Source organism: Tachypleus tridentatus, chromosome 8, assembly GCF_004210375.1.
Source record: "Tachypleus tridentatus isolate NWPU-2018 chromosome 8, ASM421037v1, whole genome shotgun sequence".
NCBI classification, from domain to species: Eukaryota; Metazoa; Arthropoda; class Merostomata; order Xiphosura; family Limulidae; genus Tachypleus; species Tachypleus tridentatus.
Genome location: NC_134832.1, coordinates 154512715 through 154535203, shown reverse-complemented (window position 1 = coordinate 154535203; position 22489 = coordinate 154512715). Strand labels below are relative to the sequence as shown.

General features: G+C 36.0%; 1 protein-coding gene across 1 annotated transcript in view; it reads right to left on the bottom strand.

Annotated features, from left to right (window-relative positions):
* Nucleotides 1-22110, bottom strand: part of LOC143224048 (uncharacterized) — an 85676-nt gene extending 63566 nt beyond the window's left edge. The window contains exon 1 of the mRNA XM_076452510.1: nucleotides 21770-22110. Within this exon, the coding sequence (XP_076308625.1) occupies nucleotides 21770-21863 (94 nt within the window). The 5' untranslated portion in view covers nucleotides 21864-22110. The remainder of the gene's footprint in view (nucleotides 1-21769) is intronic.
* Between the last annotated feature and the right edge of the window lie 379 nt (nucleotides 22111-22489).

Genomic DNA, 22489 nt, shown 5'->3' with positions numbered 1-22489 from the left:
TGAGTTGGCATATCGCGATATTGGTTTGACCACCTGACATTTGTGATCATCTTGTATAGCGTCAATATTAATTACATTACACCACCAGGTTCACACCATGACAGTTGTTGTTAATATAATTTCATAATATAAACAGCGTCTTAACCACAGCTGTGTGTGTTGTAGTCCAGCTTGTCTGATGAGCCCTGGTATTGTGTTAAAAGTCTTATCGGAACTGTGCATAACAGTTATACTGCGATTGATTATTTAATATACATTATTTTAATTTTTACTCTTATGTTCTTTAAGTGAGTGTTACTTGTCTCAGGGTATTTATTAAAGAAATTTACATTTAAGGCAATTTGATTACTTACTTCGTTAATGACACATCTTTTAAACACACATATAAATTTAAATAAAATCGCTGACCTGTAAGTTCGAGGATCTATTTTTAAACTGAGAACTTCAACATCGCATAAATTGTTATGGCTTGCAGATCTGTTTTCTGTGTGGTTGTTTTTGAATTTCGCGAGGACCTAATTTAGCATGTAAGACTTGGAGAAGGGAGCTAGTCATCATCACCTACTACCAACTCTTGGGCTACTCTTTACCAAATAATAGTGAGATTGATCGTCGCATTATAACGCCTCCAAAGCTAAAAGGGATTCCAACCCGCGACCGTCGTATTAGGAGTCAAGTGCTTTATCCACCTGGCCAAGGCGAGCCAATTACAGATCTTCTTTAAGACATATGATAAAATAACATGTACCAACTGGTTTCATATTGCCATCCTTTAATCTGCTAAACTTGTATTTACACAACTGCAACAAAAACCAACGAATTCCATGACATATACAAGTTCGCAAAGCAATATTGTATCGATTACTTTCGATCACATACAAGCAGTCACACTACATCCACTCATCTGAAAAAGTAGGGGTTTTAGGATAAACCTGATATTTCCAATGGTAAGACGTTTGTGGAACCTAACGTTCAGAAGTCATATGTACTGATGTTCTATAGATGGGATGAAAAATACAAGATGTAGCGTAAAACTATACATCAAATAAACACTTCACTTGTTGGAGGTAAAGACAAACTGACAACTGACCATGAGCTATTGTGTTGTAATGGGCTGAGTTAAATAGTAAAATAAACATTATTGCAGTGAAGAATAAATAAAAGATACTTCAGTTAGAGAAAATAAAACGCGTTTTAAAGTGTATTAAGTCTATAAGAAGTGGTAATATGACAACAATGAACTTACCAGGTCATAACGGCAGAATCTGGATGTGAGGGTCAAACTGTTCCTACTTTGTCTAAAGCTGACCAGTCATGGACCAGAAGTATCTGGAAGTGCTTATCTTATCGCAGGACTTTGAAACAGCAAATAGCTGCTTTGATACGAAAAGTCCTTGATAGGATTTAACCATGTTCCAAACTAGAACGTGTCAAAAGAATTTAACATTTCGGACAATGTAGCACGTCCCATAAGAGCATGAAACGTGTAGAACATTGTTAACTTCGCGGTTTTCAATTCGATACTATATATTTTTTTCACAATTATTAGGCCTATTGCCCTAGGAAACATACAGAACTTGTGGTAAGAGAAATAAAACACCTTTCTTTAGTGGATTGAATTTTGCATTATTTTCAACGAATAATGAAAAATAACACTAGCTCAATGAAAGAAATTATTAGAACAATTAAATCATGTGCACGTTTGATAATTGCGATAATTTACTTAAAGAAAACCTAAGGGTTATCGGAAGGTAAACTTTATTTTAAACATGACTCAAAACGATACAAATTTAAATTTGTAAATGGATCTTCAACCTTTTGTCCACATAACTTGTTACAAAATTCAGCGATTCGAGTGAAAACAAATTTATTGTTAAATAATTTCTAAATGAATTTGATTATTCGTAACCATTAAAACCTGATTATTATTATTTGTATTTGTTGTTCCTTAAGTTAAATATATTTCTTTGATACTGTTAGTAAAATATTTAAACACGTTACTAGAAGAATTCTACTTATACCATATACTAATTTTATTGTTGAAAAGGGAATGGGATACAACATATAGATCCATATAATTGGATTCAAAATGCGTGTCATGGATTTCGAAAATAATGTTAATTTTTTTCTATAACGCCAGGATTTTTTGTTTGTTTGTTTTTTAAATTTCAAGCAAAGCTACAAGAGGGCTATCTGCACTAGCTGTATGTATTTACCAGTGTAAGACTAGAGGTAAGGCAGCTAGTCATCACCACCCACCGCCAACTCTTGGGCTACCCTTTTTACCAAGGAATAGTGGGATTGACCGTAACATTATAACGCCCCCCCCGGTTGAAAGGGCGAGCATGTTTGTTGTGACAAGGGTTCGAACCCGCGATCCATGGATAACGAGTCGAGTGGCTTAACCACCTGGCCATGCCGGGCCAGGATTATTTTTTTACTTATATTAAATCATTATTTCGTTTACACCGAAATCTCTGAAGAATCTATTGGAAAGCTCAAATCTTTCACCAAAATATTAAGTTCACTTCGTGAGAAAAGTTGTCGTTCACCAGACATTTCTCACTCTTTCGGCAGTGAGGACGTTATAATATGAAGGTCAATCCTACTATTCGTTGGTAAAAGAGTCCAAGAGTTGGCGGTGGGTGTTGAAGACTAGTTATCTTCCATCTAGTCTTACACTACTAAATTAGAGATAGCTAGCGCACATAACCCTCGAGTAGCTTTGCGTAAAATTAAAACAAAACAAAACAAACAAACCAGACATTCCAAGTTAAAAACAATCTCTCTCACCATTTCTATTGACATCAGATTAAACTGTATCAAGTGTCTCCAGTGATGTAGGTACAGGTACATCAGGTCCATGAGCAACAGGTTTTATAGCAGACTGGAGGTTTGGATAAGAAGTTCCTTTTTTTATTTTGAATGTTGTATCCTTGCGTGTTACATGAGTAAAAATAATAGCCATCTCCGTGGTTTCTAGGCTGCTCACACCAGACGACTGTAATTCCAATAAAAAACACTTCTTCTTACTTTTAGTCCATTGTGTCAAATCTCTGACACAAATGATGGAAACTTTGTGCGAGACCATGATTTGTTTTGGTCACCAAGTCTTATTTCAACATACGCATTATACACTTATTTGACGAACTCTGTACTACTTTGCCTTTTGTTTCTTTACAAAGAATTTATCATAAGTAGAACAGAATATCTTTGGATCATTTATACGACCTCTTGGTACCGTAGTGACAAGCAAATAATATTGAAAAGGAAAAAAATCAAAATGCAACAATTATTCAAAAATGACACTTCAGGAGGCCTGGTTACTGCTTACACAATAACGGTGTGTTTATGGCGGGTTCTAGTAAAATCCATAATAATTTGACGTCACGATTGGCCTAGAGAAATCTGCAGGCAGTGATTTTCAACATTTCAAGTATAACAAAATGTGACCCAATTTCAGTGAAAATGATTCACTTATGTCAAACTACATATGACAATTGTTAAATATCTGTCATGGTGAAGAAAAATGGATATCATTCTCGGACTGAGCTTAAGAAATTTCTAAAGAGGATATAAAACTTTCAAGACAAAAAAAACTATTGAAAACCATCACAAACCTGTGTTATTTGTGGATACAACTGTTAGAGCTGCCTTTGAGACTCAACAGGGGAAGTTCTTGTTTGTTTATCTCTGAGTAAATATTATTTTATCACAGTTCACTTCTATACGTCAGTTTGTGGCTAAAATATATCCTTGATTATACTGGTTACTTGTTTTTTGATTGAAAGGTTAACTCGTAGTTATTTAATTGTCTTTACTATCCACCAGAATTTTCCCAAATATTTTTGTTTCGGTGAGAACTATAAAAATTTATTTTGCTTACGTTTACCTAATATTTAAAAGTTTCCTCAAACTGCTACTGTTAAGAAGCAGACACATTGTGATGACTAATGATCGAATATAGAACAAACGCGAAACGACAAGAACGCCGGGATGGCTGAATATGGTAGTTTATGGTTTCAATTGTGATACGGGGTTGAGTAGCAGAGGTCTTTGATTCTTATCCGTTTTTCTAAAATGAAAAAAAAAGAAAACATAGAGAGAGAACAAGCGGAATATGATTTAGAAAACATAGAGAGAGAACAAGCGGAATATGATTTAGATGCGAGCTTTACAAAGACGTCTGGTACATACGTCCGTTAATATCCTCCTGTTACAAGGAGTGCCGAGGTTAACCACCGACAGGGGGCGGTGTCTGAAACGTCACAGCCACCGACTAAAATATGTGCATGATTAAATTTCTCTGGCGACTGAAAGATTGTGAGATGGTTATTATGAAATTCCCATCTGGGACTCTTGCGGAAGCCCTCCAAGAGATGAGCTCGAATTTTTTCGCCCCAATGTACTGAGAGAAGCCTAGGAATGTGTCAAGAAGGGGTAGGGAGGATGATAAGAAAAAGCAATAGCGTGATAAAGTTGCAAAGAAAAAACTGGGAGTGGAGAGGCGCATGGGGGGTTGTTAGTTGTCGCCTTCTCTGGCTGTGAGAAAAATCTAAGTAAATGAAAGAAGATTTTTATATTGTACTTACCGATCACAAGATAAGTCCTTCATATCTTATTGCTTCTCTGACCTTTCGCTCTTTTTACAGTTATGTCAGAACGAGAGGAAATCATACAAAGTTTGGTTTAGTTTCCAAACAAAATGTATTTGTGATTCTATGAACAAAACTACATCAGTATTCTCCAATTCGGGTGTAACAAATTATAATAACATTGATTATATAAATACAAGACAACGTATATTTAGTTCAATATCATTTCCTTGAAAACACTTTATTCTACTGTATTGTATTAAGAATGTACTAGAGATTCCAGATAAAAACATCTTCATTACAACCACTACCCAGTGCTACAGGTTCCATATATACACACACCTTCATTACAACCACTATTCAGTGCTACAGGTTCCATATATACACACACCTTCATTACAACCACTATTCAGTGCCACAGGTTCCATATATACACATACCTTCATTACAACCACTATTCAGTGCTACAGGTTCCATATATACACATACCTTCATTACAACCACTATTCAGTGCTACAGGTTCCATATATACACACACCTTCATTACAACCACTATTCAGTGCCACAGGTTCCATATATACACACATCTTCATTACAACCACTACCCAATGCTATAGGTTCCAGATAAAAACACCTTCATTATTTCAACCCCCGTCATGAAGGTTCTGTGATGAAATACAAAACAAACTCCTTGATAATGTTATTAGTGCCCCTAGTGGCACAACGGTAAGTGAAACTATTACATTAAATTGTTTGTTTATTTGTTTTCTTTAATTTCGCACAAAGCTACTCGAGGACTATCTGTGCTAGCCGTCCCTAATTTAGCAGTGTAAGACTAGAGAGAAGGCAGCTAGTCATCACCACCCACCGCCAACTCTTGGGCTATTCTTTTACCAACGAATAGTGGGATTGACGTTCACATTATAAGACCCATACAGCTGAAAGAGCGAGCAAGTTTGGCGCGACGGGGATGCGAACCCGCAACCCTCAGATTACGAGTCGCACGTCTTAACCCACCTGGCCATGCCGGGCCGTATTTAGCTCAAAAAAACAGTTCTAACATGAAATGAAACACAAAGGTATAAATTCTGTTTTCTTACTAAGATAGTACCAAAGATAGAATACTGAATTACGGGAATAAACTTTTTTCTAAGAAGATATGAAGTGTAGTTCACGAACACAGAACACGATTCACAAGTATAAACAAACACGATACATTTCCTTATCGTCCTCTGTTTTAACATATAACTTCAGATCCGTCCATCAAATATTAAGTTAACTTTTTTCTAGTCGGCTTTAAACTTCAATTTATAAAATCAGCGACTTTACGTATAATTTCTTACTCTAAAAGTTAATAGTATTTTAATACCAACTTTTTCAAGCAGTTAAGTCCTCAAATTAATAAAGTAAAATTAAAACGGCTGTAAAATAGTTTATATATGTAAAATCTACCTGTTTACAAAAAGAAATGTGACTATATTAACAACACTAGATAAATAGAAGTGTCATTATACTAACAATACCAGATAAAAAGAAGTGAAACTATACTAACAACATCAGACAAACAGAAATGTGGCTATACTAACAACATCAGACAAACAAAAGTGTGGGTATACTAATAACACAAGATAAACAGAACTGTGGCTCTACTAACAACATCAGTCAAACAGAAGTGTGGGTATACTAATAACACAAGATAAACAGAACTGTGGCTCTACTAACAACATTAGACAAACAGAAGTGTGGGTATACTAACAAAACAAGATAAACAGAAGTGAGGTTATACTAGTAACATCAGATAAACAGGATTGATACTATACTAAGAAAATCAGATAAACAGGATTGATACTATACTAAGAAAATCAGATAATCATAACATGGGCTAAACTAACAATCCAGTTAAATACAAATATGGCTATACTAGCAACACATGATAAACAGAAGTGTGGTTAAACTAAGAACATCTGGTAAACAGAAGTGTAACTATACAAACAACACCAGCTAAACAAAAGTGTGACAATACTAACAACACCAGACAAACAGAAGTGTGGCTATATTAACAAGACCACATAAACAAAAGTGTGGCTATACTAACAACACAAGAGAAACAGAAATGTGACTATAGCAATGACAACAAAAAACGGAGGTGTGACTGTACTAATAACACTACACAAACAGAAGTGTGGCTATACTAACAACATCAGATAAACAGTAATGTAGCTTTTCTTACGACACCACATAAAGAGAAGTTTGGCTATACTAACAACAAGCGTTAAGCAGAAGTGTGGGAATATTAGGAACAAAAGATAAATAGAACTCTGGATATACAAACAACACCAAAAAACAGAAGATGGGCTGTAATAATAATACCAGTTAAACAGAAGTGTGGATGTACTAACAACACCAGATAAACAGAAGTGACGTTATACTAATAACACCAGATAAATAGAAGAGTGACTACACTAACAATATCTGATAAAGAGAAGAGAGGCTATACTAACAATATCAGACAAACAAGGTAATGGCTATACTAACAACACCAGACAAACAGATATGTGGCTATAATAACAAGACCACATAAACAATGTGTGGCTATACTAACAACACCACATAAAAAGAATTGTGACTATACAAACAATACCAGATAAACAGAGGCGTGACTATACTAAAATACCAGATAAACAAAAGTGTGACTATTGTAACAACACTAGATAAACAGAAGTGTGGCTATACTAACAACACCAGACAAAGAGAAGAGTGAATATACTAAAAAACACCAGGCAAACAGAAGTGTGGCAACACTGCCAATCCCAGATAGAAGGTAGTGTGGCTACGCAAACAACACCAGAAAATCAGAAGTGTGGCTGTATTAACAACACAACCTAAACAGAAGTGTTTCTATACTAACAGACTAACAGAAGTGACCCTATAACAAGAATATCATGTAAACAGAAGTGTGACTATACTAACAACAACAGATAACCAGAAGTGTGGTATTATCAACAGTACCAAATAAAGAGAAGTGTGGCTATACTATTAACACCAGATAAACTGAAGTGTGAATATACTAACAACACCAGAGAAACATAAGTGTGGCTTACTATTAACAACAGATAAGCTGAAGTGTGAATATACTAACAACACCAGAGAAACATAAGTGTGGCTTACTATTAACAACAGATAAACTGAAGTGTGAATATACTAACAACACCAGAGAAACATAAGTGTGGCTTTACTATTAACAACAGATAAGCTGAAGTGTGAATATACTAACAACACCAGAGAAACATAAGTGTGGCTTACTATTAACAACAGATAAACTGAAGTGTGAATATACTAACAACACCAGAGAAACATAAGTGTGGCTATATTAAACACACCAGATGAACAGAAGTGTGGATGTTTTAGCAACAACAGACAAACAGAGGTGTGGATATACTAAAAACATCAGGTAATCTAAAATGTAACTATTGTAACAAGGCAGAAATGAACAAAAGAGTGGCTGTACTAAATATACCAGATAAAGAGAAGTGTGAATATACTAATGACGCCACACAAATAGAAGTGATGATATATTAACAACATCAGACAAACAGAAGTGTGGGTATATTAACAACACCAGATAAATATAAGCGTGGCGACACTTACAACACGAGGTAAACTAAAGTGTAGCTATAATAACAACCCAGACAAAGAGAAGTGTGAATGTACTGACAACAGCAAATAAACAGAGTGTAACTATATTAACAATAACAGATAAACAGAAGTGTTATTATACTAACAACACCAAAGAAACATAAGTTTGACAATACCAAAGCACTATATAAAAGAGGTGTGTTTATACTAACAACATCAGTTAAACAGAAGTGTGGCGATACTGACAACACCAAATAGACAGAAGTGTAATTTTACTAAAACACCAGATATACAGAAGTGTGGCTATGCTGACAAGAGCACATAAACAGATGTGTAGCTATACTAAGAACACCATATAAATGAAATTGTGACTATAAAACAATGCCAGATATACAGAAGTTTGGCTATGCTAACAAGAGAACATAAACAGAAGTGCGGCAATACTAAGAACACCAGATTAAAAGAAGAGTGGCTGTGCAAACAACACCAAAAAATCAGAAGTGTGGTTGTATTAACAACACAACATAAACAGAAGTGTTTCTATAGTAACTACACCAGACAAACAGAAGTGACACTATAACAAGAACAAATATAAACAGTAGTGTGACTATTTTAACAACATCAGACAAACAGAAGTGTGGCTGCACTAACAACACCAGATAAACTGAAGAGGGCTATATTAACAATAGCAGCTAAACAGAAATGTGGCTATTATAACAACATGAGATAAACCGAAGTGTGGCTATATTAACATCAACAGACAAAGGTACTTAGTGTAACCATTATTATGTAACCAGTACATCTGTTGTAGTGTGCACTTATAGTGTATTTTTTGTACCAGTATATCTGTGGTAGTGTACACTTAAGGTGTATTTTTTGTACCAGTACATCTGTTGTAGTGTGCACTTAAAGTGTATTTTTTGTACCAGTACATCTGTGGTACTGTACACTAAAGATATATGTTTTATGTACCAGTACATTTGTGGTAGTGTACACTAAAGGTGTATATTTTTATACCAGTACATCTGTAGTCGTGTATATTTAATGTGTATTTTTTGTACCAGTACATCTGTGGTAATGTACACTGAAGGTTTATATTTTATGTACCACTACATCTAAAACATTTCTTACGTTCTCAAAATACCATCGAAGTGAGGTTAATATCCTCAGACCGTACTCACTTCAAACTGAGCCCCACCCCAAAAGCTAGTGGGCCTAAAAATATTCTATATTACAGTAGCGTAGGACGGTTTCTAAACATGCACCGAGTTTGGTTGACACGTGTAGGAAAACGTTGGTAAATCCAGAGTGATTTGTTGTTCTTGTTTTAAACATAATCTAACAACACGGTACGTATTTCACACTGTACCTCTGTGAAACATCGCTGAAAAATGTCCATTGGGTTTTAAACAAATATAACGTTACACAAACATGGACACTCACGACTTGTTTTCATAGAAAATCAACTAAGTGTACATCATAACAACATGTAGTGAGCTCCTAAACATAATAACAACATGTAGTGAGCTCCTAAACATAATAACAACATGTAGTGAGCTCCTAAACATAATAACAACATGTAGTGAGCTCCTACACATAATAACAACATGTAGTGAGCTTCTACACATAATAACAACATGTAGTGAGCTCCTAAACATAATAACAAAATATAGTGAGCTCCTACACATAATAACAACATGTAGTGAGCTCCTAAACATAATAACAACATGTAGTGAGCTCCTAAACATAATAACAACATGTAGTGAGCTCCTACACATAATAACAACATGTAGTGAGCTTCCACACATAATAACAACATGTAGTGAGCTCCTAAACATAATAACAAAATATAGTGAGCTCCTACACATAATAACAACATGTAGTGAGCTCCTAAACATAATAACAACATGTAGTGAGCTCCTAAACATAATAACAACATGTAGTGAGCTTCTAAACATAATAACAACATGTAGTGAGCTCCTAAACATAATAACAACATGTAGTGAGCTCCTACATATAATAACAACATGTAGTGAGCTTCTAAACATAATAACAACATGTAGTGAGCTCCTAAACATAATAACAACATGTAGTGAGCTCCTAAACATAATAACAACATGTAGTGAGCTCCTACACATAATAACAACATGTAGTGAGCTCTAAACATAATAACAACATGTATGTAGTGAGCTCCTACACATAATAACAACATGTAGTGAGCTTCTACACATAATAACAACATGTAGTGAGCTCCTAAACATAATAACAAAATATAGTGAGCTCCTACACATAATAACAACATGTAGTGAGCTCCTAAACATAATAACAACATGTAGTGAGCTCCTAAACATAATAACAACATGTAGTGAGCTCCTAAACATAATAACAACATGTAGTGAGCTTCTAAACATAATAACAACATGTAGTGAGCTCCTACACATAATAACAACATGTAGTGAGCTCCTACACATAATAACAACATGTAGTGAGCTCCTACACATAATAACAACATGTAGTGAGCTCCTACACATAATAACAATATGTATTCAGTTTCTACACAGGGTGACAATATGTAGTCAGTTCCTACACATAATAACAATATGTAGTCAGTTTCTAAACATAATAACAATTTGTAGTCAGTTCCTACACATAATAACAACATGTAGTCAGTTCCTACACAAGGTAACACCGTAATAACTGAAGGAAATGCTATTTCTCAAACATAAACAGACAATATAAAGTTACCCAACATGTGAGAACTGAAGTTAATATTGTGATGTTTATGATTCAAAGTAACGCCTGAATCAGTGAATGCAATCCTGTTTAACAAAACTCACTACAAATAGTTGATGTTATAAGTCAGTAATAATGGCAGATAAAATATGTATTTAATTATTACATATTATCAGTGGTTGGATAATCTCACTGTTCAAAATATTTTCGATCGTAGTTCCAATTATATCTTTGGTAAGCTTAAAAGATTCAATCTTCAGATAACTTGTAAGCAGTGACCCATTCAGTGTTTCTTCGGACTTATTTTAGTTAAGTATTTTTGGTTATAATATCTAAGATACTGATTGTGTTAGTATAGTTCCACTTTGTTTGCACTGTTAGTTAGATTAGTGAGTGTATATTAGTAATTTATGGAGTTATGTGATCCTAGAAATAAACGTTTGTATATCAGTATTTTCTGGAGCAAAATGACCGCAAAGAGAAACGTTTGAGTGTCAGTAACTTATGGAGTGATGTGATTATTTGTATCTTATTTTCATACCCAACATTTCCAAACACGTGGTCTGCTTATGACGAGACTATATTTAACAAAGAAATGAGTAACAGGACATAGAGATACGCAAATATATTTACGTTTCACTTTTAATTTTACAGAGCTTAAAATACGTTAAACGCAAATATACTTGCTGGTTTACAGTAGTGTATTTCAATACACCGAAGTAATGACCTTAGAAACATGACTAAAACCATAAGAGAGGCACCCCGCGCATTTACAGAAAAGTATCTCTATGTCCTATCACTCATTTCATTGTTAAATATAGCCTCGTCATAAGCAGACCACGTGTTTGATATGTTGGGTATGAGATTAAAGATAGAAACAATCACATCAATCCATAAATTACTGATACTTAAACGTTTCTCTCTGCGGTCATATTGCTCCAGAAAATTCTGATATACAGGCATTTATCTCTAAGATCGCAACTCCATAAAGTTCTGATATACAAACGTTTATCTCTGGGATCACATAACTTCATAAAGTTCTGATATACACACGTTTATCTCTAGGATCACATCACTCCATAAAGTTCTGATATACAAAAGTCTATCTCTAGAATCACATCACTCCATAAATTACTGATATACAAACGTTTATCTCTATGATCACATAACTCCATAAAGTTCTGATATACAAACGTTTTCTCTAGAATCACATAACTCCATAAAGTTCTGATATACAAACGTTTTTCTCTAGAATCACATAACTCCATAACTTACTGATATACTAACGTTTCTCTTTAGGACCACATCACTCCATAAAATAATGACGTAAAAACGTTTCTCTATGCATGTTTCACAAAAACCTTCACACGAAGACTTCGACTCAAACCTGAATACAGGGATTAAGGACTTGATTATTTCTTTATTGTTGTTGGATTATGTATAAAGCACCTCAAGAGTTGTCCTCGCTAGCCCTACGTAATATACGAATGATAGACTAGCTATACAAACTAAAAATTTTAGTTCTCCAATTTAAAACAACGGTATATGTTTTATTTAACTGGTATTTATATATATGTGAACGTTAATTTATTAAGAAAACTAAGCAGGCTGTTTAAATGAATCGTAAAGTTTGTTATGACGCCAGGGTATCGACATAATGATGCATAATGCCAAGATGATAGCATGGTTTTGATTTTCTGACTTTATAACCTTGAGTTAAAACAAGGAGTTGGCACGTGTCCAAATGTGACAGGCAACCCATTTTACTGGGATAGAAAAACACGACGTGTTTGTTTCTATAGAAATAAAAGCTAAGAAGCAAACCGATGTCCCAATATTCTATATAATTATGATCATTTTCTGTCGCCTCAGTCAGACTGCAGTGTTGTGACCTACAAAGGAAATGTAGAAAGGACTGGGTGTTAATTTGTATCAATCGAATTAACATCTAGCTATCAACGCAATGATTTTTTTTTTTTTATCTCTGCAAAAACCTAATGACAACGAACATTAGTGTTTGTTTTAAACATCGCTGTAGCCAGGCCTGAATATTTGTTTCTCGTTTGATTTGAGACCTGATGCATTTAGGCCATTTTCTCCCCCGCATTACGAAGGCCACGCCGGTTTAGTTAAGTACATGTTACGAATCCGTAACGAAATGACCTTCAACCTAAAACTACCATAAAAGTTTTAAAACATGTTCGGAAAGAATCATCGACTCTCAGGTTCCAGCGCTGGAGGATGGATCAGAGAATCTTTTCCAACATCCTGCTCAAACTTCTATCAGTTTGTAAAGGAAAGTTAACACCGATGTACATAGAGAAGTTATTTTCTTTAACAAGGGAAAATGTAGACAGTGGCTTCAAAAATCTATGATGATGGTATTAAATAAGTAAATGTTTAGGAATGAAATAACCAATTCTGTCCACAAATGAGCGTTTATTTTGTTTGTTTTCTTATTTCTAACAAAAGCTGTTACAGTTACGTGGTCTTAAGAACTTATAGAAGTGTACTGAATGAAATAACGTTCTAATAAAGAAGAATTACAAAATACATTTCACTCGTTAAGGTCGCTGAAGTAAGAAGAGTATGTCTGGAATTCGATACAATATCGATGTGTCAAAACGTGGAAAAATTAAATAAGGTGTCATAATGAGTTGTACTAGGAACGTTTTAAAATGAAAACTAGGGTTAAGGTAGACAATTCACATGAAATAAAATATACTAGAATTAGAAAATATACCGGTTTTATGGACAACAGATCGAGAATATAATATATAAACAGTAACTGAAATATATTAGACCAGCACAAAAATTGTAATAACAAATACGACACAGTTGTAGTGTAACACAGAAACAGAAATAGATTACACTAGTACGAAAATTGTAATGACAAATACGATACTACTGTAGTGTAATACACTAACAGAAATACTTTACACTGGTACAAAGACTGTAGTACAAACTACGAGGCAACTGTAGTGTGACATTGTTATAAAAAATGTCTTATTGAAGAGTAATGGTAAAAAACGAGTCGTGGCTGTTGGATCAGCGACACGTTAACAACATCACTGTCAGACAGCATGCTGTTGGATCAGTTACACGTTAACAACATCACTGTCAGACAGCATGCTGTTGGATCAATTACACGTTAACAACATCACTGTCAGACAGCATGCTGTTGGATCAGTTACACGTTAACAACATCACTGTCAGACAGCATGCTGTTGGATCAATTACACGTTAACAACATCACTGTCAGACAGCATGCTGTTGGATCAGCGACACGTTAACAACATCACTGTCAGACAGCATGCTGTTGGATCAGTTACACGTTAACAACATCACTGTCAGACAGCATGCTGTTGGATCAGCGACACGTTAACAACATCACTGTCAGACAGCATGCTGTTGGATCAGCGACACGTTAACAACATCACTGTCAGACAGCATGCTGTTGGATCAGCGACACGTTAACAACATCACCGTCAGACAGCATGCTGTTGGATCAGCGACACGTTAACAACATCACTGTCAGACAGCATGCTGTTGGATCAGTTACACGTTAACAACATCACTGTCAGACAGCATGCTGTTGGATCAGTTAACAACATCACTGTCACAGCATGTTAACAGCGACACGTCACATCACTGTCAGACAGCATGCTGTTGGATCAGTTACACGTTAACAACATCACTGTCAGACAGCATGCTGTTGGATCAGTTACACGTTAACAACATCACTGTCAGACAGCATGCTGTTGGATCAGCGACACGTTAACAACATCACTGTCAGACAGCATGCTGTTGGATCAGCGACACGTTAACAACATCACTGTCAGACAGCATGCTGTTGGATCAGCGACACGTTAACAACATCACTGTCAGACAGCATGCTGTTGGATCAGCGACACGTTAACAACATCACTGTCAGACAGCATGCTGTTGGATCAGTTACACGTTAACAACATCACTGTCAGACAGCATGCTGTTGGATCAGCGACACGTTAACAACATCACTGTCAGACAGCATGCTGTTGGATCAGCGACACGTTAACAACATCACTGTCAGACAGCATGCTGTTGGATCAGCGACACGTTAACAACATCACCGTCAGACAGCATGCTGTTGGATCAGCGACACGTTAACAACATCACTGTCAGACAGCATGCTGTTGGATCAGCGACACGTTAACAACATCACTGTCAGACAGTATGCTGTTGGATCAGCGACACGTTAACAACATCACTGTCAGACAGCATGCTGTTGGATCAGCGACACGTTAACAACATCACTGTCAGACAGCATGCTGTTGGATCAGCGACACGTTAACAACATCACTGTCAGACAGCATGCTGTTGGATCAGTTACACGTTAACAACATCACTGTCAGACAGCATGCTGTTGGATCAGCGACACGTTAACAACATCACTGTCAGACAGTATGCTGTTGGATCAGCGACACGTTAACAACATCACTGTCAGACAGCATGCTGTTGGATCAGTTACACGTTAACAACATCACTGTCAGACAGCATGCTGTTGGATCAGTTACACGTTAACAACATCACTGTCAGACAGCATGCTGTTGGATCAGTTACACTTAAACAACATCACTGTCAGACAGCATGCTGTTGGATCAGTTACACGTTAACAACATCACTGTCAGACAGCATGCTGTTGGATCAGTCAGACAGCATATCACGTTAACAACATCACTGTCAGACAGCATGCTGTTGGATCAGTTACACGTTAACAACATCACTGTCAGACAGCATGCTGTTGGATTAGTTACACGTTAACAACATCACTGTCAGACAGCATGCTGTTGGATCAGCGACACGTTAACAACATCACTGTCAGACAGCATGCTGTTGGATCAGTTACACGTTAACAACATCACTGTCAGACAGCATGCTGTTGGATCAGTTACACGTTAACAACATCACTGTCAGACAGCATGCTGTTGGATCAGCGACACGTTAACAACATCACTGTCAGACAGCATGCTGTTGGATCAGTTACACGTTAACAACATCACTGTCAGACAGCATGCTGTTGGATTAGTTACACGTTAACAACATCACTGTCAGACAGCATGCTGTTGGATCAGTTACACTTAAACAACATCACTGTCAGACAGCATGCTGTTGGATCAGTTACACTTAAACAACATCACTGTCAGACAGCATGCTGTTGGATCAGTTACACTTAAACAACATCACTGTCAGACAGCATGCTGTTGGATCAGCGACACGTTAACAACATCACTGTCAGACAGCATGCTATCAGATCAGCTACACTTAAACAACATCACTGTCAGACAGCATGCTGTTGGATCAGTTACACGTTAACAACATCACTGTCAGACAGCATGCTGTCAGATCAGCTACACTTAAACAACATCACCGTCAGACAGCATGCTGTTGGATCAGCGACACGTTAACAACATCACTGTCAGACAGCATGCTGTTGGATCAGTTACACTTAAACAACATCACTGTCAGACAGCATGCTGTTGGATCAGTTACACTTAAACAACATCACTGTCAGACAGCATGCTGTTGGATCAGTTACACTTAAACAACATCACTGTCAGACAGCATGCTGTTGGATCAGTTACACGTTAACAACATCACTGTCAGACAGCATGCTGTTGGATCAGCGACACGTTAACAACATCACTGTCAGACAGCATGCTGTTGGATCAGTTACACTTAAACAACATCACTGTCAGACAGCATGCTGTTGGATCAGTTACACGTAAACAACATCACTGTCAGACAGCATGCTGTTGGATCAGTTACACTTAAACAACATCACTGTCAGACAGCATGCTGTTGGATCAGCTACACTTAAACAACATCACCGTCAGACAGCATGCTGTTGGATCAGCGACACGTTAACAACATCACTGTCAGACAGCATGCTGTCAGATCAGCTACACTTAAACAACATCACTGTCAGACAGTATGCTGTTGGATCAGTTACACATTAACAACATCACTGTCAGACAGCATGCTGTTGGATCAGTTACACGTTAACAACATCACTGTCAGACAGCATGCTGTCAGATCAGCTACACTTAAACAACATCATTGTCAGAGAGCATGCTGTCAGATCAGTTACACGTTAACAACATCACTGTCAGACAGCATGCTGTTGGATCAGTTACACTTAAACAACATCACTGTCAGACAGCATACTGTTGGATCAGTTACACGTTAACATCATCACTGTCAGACAGCATGCTGTTGGATCAGTTACACGTTAACAACATCACTGTCAGACAGCATGCTGTTGGATCAGTTAAACGTTAACAACATCACTGTCAGACAGCATGCTGTTGGATCAGTTACACGTTAACAACATCACTGTCAGACAGCATGCTGTTGGATCAGTTACACGTTAACAACATCACTGTCAGACAGCATGCTGTTGGATCAGTTAAACGTTAACAACATCACTGTCAGACAGCATGCTGTTGGATCAGTTACACGTTAACAACATCACTGTCAGACAGCATGCTGTTGGATCAGCGACACGTTAACAACATCACTGTCAGACAGCATGCTGTCAGATCAGCTACACTTAAACAACATCATTGTCAGACAGCATGCTGTCAGATCAGCTACACTTAAACAACATCATTGTCAGACAGCATGCTGTTGGATCAGCGACACGTTAACAACATCACTGTCAGACAGCATGCTGTTGGATCAGTTACACGTTAACAACATCACTGTCAGACAGCATGCTGTCAGATCAGCTACACTTAAACAACATCATTGTCAGACAGCATGCTGTCAGATCAGTTACACTTAAACAACATCATTGTCAGACAGCATGCTGTCAGATCAGCTACACTTAAACAACATCACTGTCAGACAGCATGCTGTTGGATCAGCGACACGTTAATAACATCACTGTCAGACAGCATGCTGTTGGATCAGCGACACGTTAACAACATCACTGTCAGACAGCATGCTGTTGGATCAGTTACACGTTAACAACATCACTGTCAGACAGCATGCTGTTGGATCAGTTACACGTTAACAACATCACTGTCAGACAGCATGCTGTCAGATCAGCTACACTTAAACAACATCATTGTCAGACAGCATGCTGTCAGATCAGTTACACTTAAACAACATCATTGTCAGACAGCATGCTGTCAGATCAGCTACACTTAAACAACATCACTGTCAGACAGCATGCTGTTGGATCAGCGACACGTTAATAACATCACTGTCAGACAGCATGCTATCAGATCAGCTACACTTAAACAACATCACTGTCAGACAGCATGCTGTTGGATCAGCGACACGTTAACAACATCACTGTCAGACTACCATATGTATAGTAATATGTCAAAATCACTTATATCTATTATATCCAATCTTGAGAAGTCCTTCCGTCCAGTGCCAGGTCTGACCACGTGGGTCACGGCAAACAGATAAATGGTTTATACACTTTTGATATTTTAAAATTAAATAAACAACAACTGTTATGATGTGAACTAGAACAATTTAATGAAGTAAACATTAATCTGTGTTATTAATTAACTTTACCCATTACACAGAAGAAATGAATCAACAACTTTTATACTACTTCTAGATGGAAGGATGTTAGTGTTAAGAGATGATGAGGACTCGACATCCAGAGGTAAAATCCTTCGTTCAATGATGTGTAATTTTTAGGATATGATGTATCACATCTACTTTTCTAAAACATCATGTTAATCCATGTTAGAATTCCGTTTATAGAATTAACTATTGAACTTCAGGCTACAAAGAAGCTTTGAGTTGCGAGCTGGGTGTGGTCTAGTGATTGGCGTGCCCAACTAAGAACGTAAAGTTTCACAGTTCGCATCTTGCTCTTAAAGTAGGTTGAGAGTTGTAGGTAGAGTAACTGCTTCCTCTCTAGTCCATCAGTTCGAAATTTGGGACGAATAGTATTAGTTTTGGTAGCTTAGTGCGAACATCCGATATAAACAAACAGACAAAGAAACTTAATTTACTGCGGGACTTTCAGAAGAAAGAAAATTGGGCAGTACCGTAACCATTTCTTTCCGTATATTTGACATAGTGGTCCGGCGGGTGTGGTGTGGGAAGAAGTATTTAAATAACGTGGCCTTCCCCTCTTTAGGAGTTGTAAAATTAGATATTCAACTACATGGAAACGAACTATATTTTGGGACGAAGCAAAACCGTGCCTCTAGAGCTCGTTCGTTGTATGTTTTAATAAGCACTTTGCAGCTGTATAACATTAGTGGGAACACAGAATCTCTTCTAAATATGTGTTATATATAGTAGGATTGAGTATTTAAAGAATATCACTAGATGCTGGTTACAAACACTTTCTTTTGTTATTAAATCACAAAGGATATCACTAGATGCTAGTTACAAACACTTTTTTTTATTATTAAATCACAAAGGATATCACTAGATGCTGGTTACAAACACTTTCTTTAGTTATTAAATCACAAAGGATATCACTAGATGCTGGTTACAAACACTTTCTTTAGTTATTAAATCACAAAGGATATCACTAGATGCTGGTAACAAACACTTTCTTTAGTTATTAAATCACAAAGGATATCACTAGATGCTGGTTACAAACACTTTCTTTAGTTATTAAATCACAAAGGATATCACTAGATGCTGGTTACAAACACTTTTTTTTATTATTAAATCACAAAGGATATCACTAGATGCTGGTTACAAACACTTTCTTTTGTTATTAAATAACAAAAGATATCAGTAGATGCTGGTTACAAACACTTTCTTTTGTTATTAAATAACAAAGGATATCACTAGATGCTGGTTACAAACACTTTCTTTGTTATTAAATAACAAAGGATATCACTAGTTGCTGGTTACAAACACTTTCTTTAGTTATTAAATCACAAAGGATATCACTAGATGCTGGTTACAAACACTTTCTTTAGTTATTAAATCACAAAGGATATCACTAGATGCTGGTTACAAACACTCTTTTTTATTATTAAATCACAAAGGATATCACTAGATGCTGGTTACAAACACTTTCTTTTGTTATTAAATAACAAAGGATATCACTAGATGCTGGTTACAAACACTTTCTTTTGTTATTAAATAACAAAGGATATCACTAGATGCTGTTTACAAACACTTTCTTTTGTTATTAAATAACAAAGGATATCACTAGATGCTAGTTACAAACCATTCTTCGCGCAACGTAATAATTGGCATATTTAACTGATTATGTATTTGTTGAAACCAAATGTCTGTAACTCTGTTCTCATGATGTTTTGTACCTCCTCTTACGCATGTCTCTTAAAACAAAGCAGCCAATGTACCCTTTCGGACAGTTTTCAGTTGTAAAAAAAAATAATGTAATCGCGCCAGGGAAGTGTTGATGATTAATTTTAACATAGTGAGAAACTTGCTGTGCCTTTTTACTTAAACAAAACTTACTAGATTCTGTAAAACCTTAGTAAACAGATCTATGTATTCTGTATTAGTAAACAGATCTGTGTATTCTGTTTTAATAAACAAATCTATGTATCCTGTTTTAGTGAACAGATTTGTGTATTCCGTTTTACTAAACAGATCTGTGTAATCTGTTTTAGTAAATAGATCTGTGTATTATTTTTTATTAAACAGATTTGTGTATTCTGTTTTAGTAAATAGATCTGTGTATTATCTTTTATTAAACAGATTTGTGTATTCTGTTTTAGTAGACAGATTTGTGTATTCTGTATCAGTAAACAGCTCTGTGTACTCTGTTTTAGTAAACAGATCTATGTATTCTGTTTTCACACGAACTGTTTCAGGATCAGCAAAAGGCTAACATTCTGGATCATGAAATGTTATTTACTTGTTTGTTCTAGAACAAACCGAAACTGGGCTGACTGCTGTGTCCATCGTATTTCAATGCTATAAATATTGAAGTTCACATGTGTCGCGGATACTCTGAACAGATGTTGGAAAGTCGATTAAAAAATAACATCGGAAAAGTTTCGTGGAAAGTACATCATAGAATGATGGTATTAAAGTACATCACAGAATGATGGTATTAAAGTACATCATAGAATGATGGTATTAAAGTACATCACAGAATGATGGTATTAAAGTACATCATAGAATGATGATATTAAAGTACATCACAGAATGATGGTATTAAAGTACATCACAGAATGATGGTATTAAAGTACATCATAGAATGATGATATTAAAGTACATCACAGAATGATGGTATTAAAGTACATCACAGAATGATGATATTAAAGTACATCACAGAATGATGGTATTAAAGTACATCACAGAATGATGGTATTAAAGTACATCATAGAATGATGGTATTAAAGAAGTGAAAACGCTAATATTTAAAACAATCTAGAAGTAAGTGCAGTTAAACACAAGTTAACTAAAACAATAACGTATAGAAATATAAGAGATCTCTTCACAATACAGTGTACAATAAATTAAACATGATTACGTCAATACATCTGACACGAACAGAGGCGGCGGTATAGGATGACTGAAGCCACTGCAAAATGTGCCTTAACGTCTGAGTTCTAGCACCCAAAGAAAAGTTAGTTTTTGTAGCACTTCTGACAGTAGTGTGTGACCATTAGGCACAGAGTGTGTCCCCCTGAATTTGTTTTTTTTTTTTTAGCCTACTTTAACCTCCTCACTAGGAAGAGGCTGTCGTCGCCCCTGGATACGAAGAAAGTGACTGTGATTAAAAATAAAAATAGTATAAAAATTGTACGAAGTAATATATACTACAAGATAAGTTTGATAGAAAAACTACTTACGCAGATTATCTGCGGTCAGCATTTCCAACACGTTGGTCAAGATCAAAATCCAAAACACCAGATAAAATTTTATGTGGCTTCCTGTCCTTGTCATACTTTGAACTTGAAGAACCAAAGTTAGTAAAACGTAATCACTTATTGCGTAAAAGATCTTTATTAGTTAAGAATATAATAAGTTTCTTCCACTGTTTAATTGTTCCGTTTAAACGTGAGATCCACGTGAATCGTTACGACAGATGAGGCACGGTCTTCTACTATACATGGTCCGTTTGCTGTCACTTACATTTTACATCGAATGATGTTTTCCCACTGCACATTCAAAGCCACCGGTAACAGCTGTTTCTCCTAGCTAAAAACACGTTGAGAAACTGAATACTCCACTAGGTTTATTTACAGTTTTTCCCGCATGAGTGCGCTGTTAAATTTGCCCAGAGGCCCCTGAAGGTAATTATTTCTTGTACTAAGTGAGTCATAATACACTAAAATGAAAACTGGCTTGATGTGAGGGCGAGTTGCTAGTTTATAACTAAATCTCTGATTATATACACGTAAATGTGGTGTAATGAGATTTCACGGTAATTAAAGTATTAAATAAACTATCTTGACGTATTTTCGAGCACTTCGAAGCTCGAAAATATTTAGATAAACTACATCCATAATTATCATTTGTTTTTTCAATGTAAAACTTAAATACGGAAACTATATATCCATATTAACTTC